The 7,330-nt window shown below is 38.9% G+C and overlaps 1 protein-coding gene across 1 annotated transcript; it reads left to right on the forward strand.

Annotated features, from left to right (window-relative positions):
* Window positions 1–5,428: 5,428 nt before the first annotated feature.
* On the forward strand, window positions 5,429–6,391 carry LOC104248936 (uncharacterized). The gene has a single exon (XM_070148370.1). The coding sequence runs from the start codon at window positions 5,429–5,431 to the stop codon at window positions 6,389–6,391; it is 963 nt and encodes a 320-aa protein (XP_070004471.1).
* Window positions 6,392–7,330: the final 939 nt, after the last annotated feature.

Below are 7,330 nucleotides of genomic sequence, written 5' to 3' on the forward strand. Positions count from 1 at the left end.
TCTTTGTAAGCAGAATTATAGTAGGTAAGGTATTAATATAGATGAAATTGTTGTTACTTATATAATACTGAAGGATTAAGGAATGGTTCAAAATTAATGAAGCTTAAGGACGACAAGTTGACAAGGGGTTGGCACTGTGCCACGAGGGACCGGATCTGATCTGGGGGATGTCCAACTTGGCAGGTAATGATATTTTGACTTTATCCAACTCCACCTACTTTTGGATACTCAAGGACTTCTGACTCTAACTCAGCTCATCTTACCATACTTTCCTGTTATTTTTTTCATTTATATATATATATATGCGTAGCACTGTGAAATACGTGTTCTCTCTTACTAGCGTAAATGGGTCATTCTAGACGAAAATTCTTTAAGTTCTTTTATTTGACCTTTCGAATATATAGAGATTTTTCTAAGTTCTCTGATGTATTTTAGATGTACCAAATATACTTTAGAGTTATATATATTCATATCACTTAGGAACTCTATGTTAGATTTTCTCATTTTGGTTTTTACTTTTAATTACGCACATTGTCTTAAAATAATTAGAGCAAGATATATGCGAGAAAGAAACATAGTAATAAAAAGATGAAAAAGGGGCGTTGTCGGCTAAGAGTCTAAGACAGGCATGAGCGCCAAATACGTACGAACAGGATTCAGTGTGAAAAATGTTTGGCATGGAATCTTAGATAAATAAATTAGATTAGGTGCGAATATAGTTATGGAGGGGAGCCTCTAAACTAATGGGAATCTTGTTGGCTTTAGTCACGTGTTCATTTTATGAGCGCATATTTTCCCTTCTTAAGTCAAACTTAATTTAGACGATAAAAAGATTATGGTCATCTAGCTAAGTACCTAAAGTAAATTGTTACTCCCTCCGGTCTAATTTAGGTGAACATGTTTAACTTCGTACTTTGGAATTTGTGGTCCTAAACAATTCAAAAAAGGGTCCAGAGTATTTATGTTATTATAAAAACTTCTCATTAAGGGTACAATTGTAGTTTAAGCTTAATTGTTACCAAATTTAGAAATGAGTCATTCTTTTTGGAACAAACCAAAAAGGAAATAGGTTCACATAAGCTGGAACAGAGGGAGTAATTCTTTATGGAATATTTATACTTTAACTTAAGAAATCGAATTGAACCCTATCGTATACTACTAAGCATCTAAGTTCTTTCACAAAAACATTCTTGAACTTTTATACAAGTAAATTCAAAAATTATTGTTATAGTTTATTTTTTATGCTTTTTCTTTGAGGGAGCAACCCCGAATCAATTTAGTATAAAGTTGCCATTATTGAAAAAAAAATTAGTGGTAGTCAAAGTTCTTGATGCAATATTAAACTTTTATTTCTAATTTTAGACTTTTAATATTGGTGAGTGTAATATAATTTGTCATCATGGTTTAGTATGAGGTGGGCAAAATCAACCTATTTTTAAAGCTATCCAACCCCTTCTTCACAAAAAAGGCATATATTAAACAAATTGATTTTGATAGGTTTGTTGACTTGGCTCAACGATTATTGGATCACTGTGTCAAACTAATCAATCTAATTTGGAGCTGAAGTGTTTTGATTGATTGACCAAATAAAGATATGGTTAAAGTAGTTTTCTTTAAAACTACATTCAATTTTCTTACTTTCTAATCATTAATTATCTCTTACTTATATTTTAAACTTTTTCTTGAAATTTGTCCCAAAATATTATTTCTTTCAATTTTAAAATTTACTTTTCAAATGAACAATTACACGTGGCAGTGTGCCACCAATGACAAATCAAATTAAGAAAGAAAAATTAATCTAATAATCAACGAAGGAAGTATCATGTCTCCCAAAATATTTAACTTGAGCGTCACAGACGCATGCAAAGTGAACTACTAGCAAAGTGCAAGTTAAAATAATCTGTTGAGGAAGAGGAGTGACTTAAGCATGAAGGATAGTTTAGTCTATTTATACATGTCCGGATTAGTTAATTTGTTAGAGGTTAATGATGTAAGTGATTGATTAGTTAGGAAGTTATATTAGTACTAAGCTAATTGTATATATAGGCCAATGTAAAAACCATAACACAGAGAATGAAAGTCTCATTGTTTCATTCATTTCTTCCACTTCCTCTCTTTGTCTCTCTTCTCCCTCTCAGCTAGGGTTTCTGTTGTCCTTGATCTATAAACTTTAACATAGTATCAGAGCATTGAGCTTTGAATTGAAGCCCAAAGTCGATCCTAATCCTCTTTTTTGCTCTAAATTCAGTTGTTATTCTCTACATCTGAGTCAATTGTGATCTCAATTTATCTAATTAAAAGCGTCGAACAACTCAACAATGGCGGTTGATGATGAAAACACAACTATCACTACCGAGAATGCATCACATGCTTCATCGGATGATGAATTTGAGGAAGGTGTTACAGTAGCGGTTACTCATCCTCTGTACCTTGCTCCTGGTGATACAAGCCGCATCTCCTTGATTTCATTTCAGTTGACTGGAACTGATAACTACTCCTTATGGTATCGATATATACAAATTGCTCTACTTGGCCGAAATAAGCTGGCAATTATTGATGGCAGGTGGGCAAAGGAGAGATTTCGTGATAAGTATTGGTATTAGTGGGAAAGATGTAATGCTATCGTACTGTCGTTCTTGATGAACTCAGTTGCTCATTCACTAATTAGTAGTATAGCTTATGCCACTAGTGGGCAAACAGTGTGGCTGGATCTATGATAATAGGCTATATAGTTGTTATTTATACCATAATTGCCCATGCTTTGTTGTTGGTTTATAATATAAGTTGCCAATAAAATGCTTTAATTAATGCTATTTGGTTTTGCAGGGAATATAAGATGTGAGGAAGCAACATGAAGTGTTTAGAGGCAATAACGTGAAGAAAACACCCACTCAAGAAGTACCCAAACACAAAAGAGCAAAAAGAGAAGGAATGCGGAGACAAAAAGGCCCAACACACGCACCGCGGTTGGAGGCAGTTTTCTCCGCGGTCAGCGCCGCGGTCGACGCCGCGGCCGCGGCGGCATGTCCACAGCCCAGAATTTAAGGGGCCAAAGTGTCAAGTCGGGAAAACTTTTGTAAAACCCTTATAAGATATAGGAAACTTGCCCAAGAGGGGAGAGCTGATTTTGAGATTATTTTGGCAAGAAGAACAAGTGTGAGAGATCACCCAAAACATCATAGTTCTTATTCTCTTCTAATTTTCTTGCAATTTTTCCATTATGAATATTTTCGTAGTTTATTCTTACGTTGTCATGAGTAGCTAAATACTTTAATTTAAGGTTTTGGTGAAACCCATTGGGGATGACTTGGTTGTTATATTAATATAGTTTGAATTGGTTGTTAATCTCTATTTGTTCATCTACGTTTTGATTGTGGTTAGTTGAAAGGGCCCTCAATTATCCATTCCTATTTATTATGTATCTTCTTGAGAGAGAGTGCATATTTAAGTAGTTATTTGAACAACATCACTCCCGGAGTATAGACGAGAGTCATAACCGAGAGTTTAGAGATTGGATTAGAGATAACGATATCTCAGGTGCAATCTAAAAGAACGGTAATGTGAATCTAGCTAGCGTAGCTTGAGAGAGTGCGTCTAGTAAATTATCATAATTTCTTGAGAGAGATTTATGATAGCCGGAGAGTTCTTGATTGATAGAGACAACTAAGGCATCACTATAAGAAACATACAACTAAGGAAATCACCAACGGGAGAAACCATTACCTTAGACCTTATTCCAACTGTTTACACATCAAGCATAGTTAATTTTCAACTGTTAATTATTTTCGGACTTTAGTTGTTAGAAATATCATCAATTGTGAATTACAAAGTTTGGGAAAAATTGATTCTGTGAATTTAGTAAATCAGTCAAAAGTAATTGATAGGTTAATTCTCTATGGTTCGACTCTGGGCAGAATTACTCAGATTATATTTGCTACGTCCGTGTGTGTCTTTGTATAAGGCATAATTTGGCGTTATTAAATTTTGGCACCGTTGTCGGGGACTTAATGACGTTATCAATTACAATTGAGAGAAGTACAAAAATTTTAAGTGTAGTCAGTTTTCTCTATACTCAATCTTTTCATTGAAATTCTAACGTTTGAACTCTTGCAGGAAGCAGATGTATGCCTAGAAGTTCTTCGAGGACTGGAGAACTGCTAGAAGGACTCTCAAACCCCGAGAAAACATTCAGGGCATTAAACCGTGCCAACAAAAGACTTCAACAATCTCAACAGTCACACCAACTCGAATTTGACATGGGTGACGTAGATAACGTCAACGGAAACGTCAGGATTGAGCCAGCTGACTTAAATGTCAGAAGGGTGGCACCTCTTACGCCTGAAGCTGCACTTTATGACTGGGCACAGCCCACAACTGATAATCTGGCCACTGCCATAGCTGTGCCCGCAATTCAAGTGGATACATTCCAGATCACCAACAACATGCTGCATCTGCTGCAGAATAAAGGACTGTTCTCCGGGTCACACATTGAAGACCCGCAACAACACTTGAAGAATTTTCTATCAATTTGTATGACCCAATGGCAGCCAAATGCAACTCCAGAATCAAGCTGCTACTGTTTCCATTCTCGGTAAACGGGGAATCTCAGACTTGGATAAATTCGCTCCCTATCAACTCTATCACCACCTGGGAGGAATTAGTCAAGCAGTTCCTGAACAAGTTCTATCCGCCTAACAAGACTGCAAAACAGATTGATGACATATTGTAGTATAGGCAGCAACCCTCTGAGTCCTTGCAAGAAACTTGGGAAAGGTGTAAAGGGAGATTAGTGAAGTGTCCTCACCATGGCATTCCAGACCAGATGCTCGGCCAGAGATTCTACATGGGGCTAGCTGACAATTTGAAAGCAAATGTGGATGCGTCAGTTGGAGGTGCATTTTTAAGTAAAACATTCACTGAGTGCAAAATCCTTCTCGATAAGATGTCACAAAATTCGGGGTAGATGACTAGAGGTACAACACTGGCACCCATAGTGCATTCAGTTCCTTTTGACCCAAATAATTCGCATGCAGAGAACATGGCCACACTCATGAACCAGATGAGCATATTGACAAAGAAGATTGATGAGATAGGTACAAAATAGGTGCACATTGTTGATACAACAAATAGGGAACTGTGTACACCTTGTATTAATCAGTCTTATGTGTGTTCATGGAGCGGAGAAGGTGAAAATCAAGGGGCAAGGGTAGATATGAATTATGTCAACAACTATGGGGGTCAGAGGCAAGGAGCACAACAGTGGAGACCGCAGCAAAATCAGCAGTACAAGCCTAATATACAGCAGCCTGGGGGTATGCACCCTTAAAACCAATTGGTGCCAGTACCATATCAGAAACCACAGGGCTATCCATAGCAAAATCAACAACAATTGACATACCAACCACCCCCTCAGCAGCAAGATAACAACATGGTGGAAATCAGGGGTATGCTTCAGCAACTCATTGGGACAAATAATAAAGTGCAGGAAAAATTGCCAGTGCATGATTCAACCATAAAGAATATTGAAACGCAGCTGGGTCAGCTGTCCATGTCTTTGAACAACCATCCTCAGGGAACTTTGCCTGCAGACACAAACATAAACCCCAAGGACCAAAACCCGAATCAGCTGATGGCAGTAAGTCTTCGGAATGGGAGAGATTTAGATAGAGAGCAGGATATTGCACAAGCCAGCAAGGACACTACACCAGCCACTCCAGTTCAATTAGAGGTAGAGGAGCCAACAGAACTTACTAAAGTGGTGGTTGAGCAGAGTCAGGAGGAAAAAGGCAAAGATAAGATGAATGAGCAAGTTGCAGAACAGGTGGCACCTCTTGTGCCAGAAAATTCTAACAGAGAGAAGCCAACAAGCAATGCACAAAGCATGATACCTGCACCCTTCCCTCAAAGACTGGTCAAACAAAAGAAGGCAGACCAATATATGAAGTTCATGGAGATGCTGCGTCAAATTCAGTTGAATATTCCTTTGATGGATGCCTTGAGGGAGATGCCCGACTATGCTAAGATGATGAAAGATCTAATCTCACGGAAGTTTGATTTTCAGGATCTATCCACTGTAACTTTGACACAGACCTGCAACGCAGTGGTGGCAAAACCGATGACTCAAAAGATGTTGAACCCAGGTAGCTTCACTATTCCATGCACAATTGGAAGTTATGCCTTTGCAAAGGCGTTGTGTGATTTGGGAGCCAGCATAAATTTGATGTCGCTGGCTGTGTACACCAAACTGGGCATTGGTAGAGCTAGGACAACTTCGATGCTGCTACAGTTGGCTGACCGCACAGTGAAGAGGCCCACTGGTATTCTTGATGATGTGTTGGTACAAGTGGGGAAGTTCGTGTTCCCAGCAGACTTTGTTATCTTGGATTGTTAGGTGGATGAAGAGATACCCCTTATTTTAGGGAGACCAATTTTAGCCACGGGGAGAGCACTGATCGATTGTGAAACTAAGGAATTAAAAATGAAATTGAACGATGAAGAAGTGATATTCAATGTTCAACAATCTATGAGGAGACCCAGTGAATATGCTAATTGCTCTCTAGTTGAAGCAGTGGATGTAATCCTGCAAGAAGATGATATGACCCTAACAGTAAAATATCCATTGGAGGCATGTCTGATGAATTTAGAAGAAATGGATGGTGAAGGGTTAGCTGAATGGGTCATGGCACTGGAAGGCCGAGGATTTTGGTCAAGGGAACCTCAGTTCGAGTCCCTTGAGCTAGAAAAAAGGGTCACTCCTCCAGCAAAGCCATCAATAGAGGAACCACCCAAGTTGGAACTGAAGCCACTCCCAGATCACCTCAGGTATATGTTCTTAGGCCCTGATTCGACCTTGCCTGTTATCATATCATCCGGTTTGTTAGATGTGCAGGTAGAACGGCTCATACAGGTACTGCAGGAAAACAAGACTGCCATTGGCTGGACTATGACAGACATAAAGGGTATCAACCCAGCTTTCTGTATGCATAAGATTCTCCTGGAAGAGGGGCACAGACCTTCCAGGGAACACCAACGAAGGCTGAACCCAAACATGAAAGAGGTTGTAAAGAAAGAAGTAATCAAATGGTTAGATGCGGGAATCATCTTCCCCATCTCTGATAGTAATTGGGTCACCCCTGTCCAATGTGTACCGAAAAAGGGGGGATGACTGTTGTAAAAAATGAGAACAATGAGTTGATCTCAACTTGTACAGTCACAGGGTGGCGTATCTGCATGGATTACAGGAAATTGAACACAGCCACCCGGAAGGACCATTTCCCCCTACCTTTCATTGACCAAATGTTGGATAGGCTGGCTGGGCGATCGCACTTTT

Source organism: Nicotiana sylvestris, chromosome 6 (genome assembly GCF_000393655.2).
Source record: "Nicotiana sylvestris chromosome 6, ASM39365v2, whole genome shotgun sequence".
Classification (NCBI taxonomy): domain Eukaryota; kingdom Viridiplantae; phylum Streptophyta; class Magnoliopsida; order Solanales; family Solanaceae; genus Nicotiana; species Nicotiana sylvestris.

Coding starts and splice junctions, on each gene's coding strand:
- LOC104248936 (XM_070148370.1), top strand. CDS start 5,429: ATGGTGGAAATCAGGGGTATGCTTCAGCAACTCATTGGGACAAATAAT.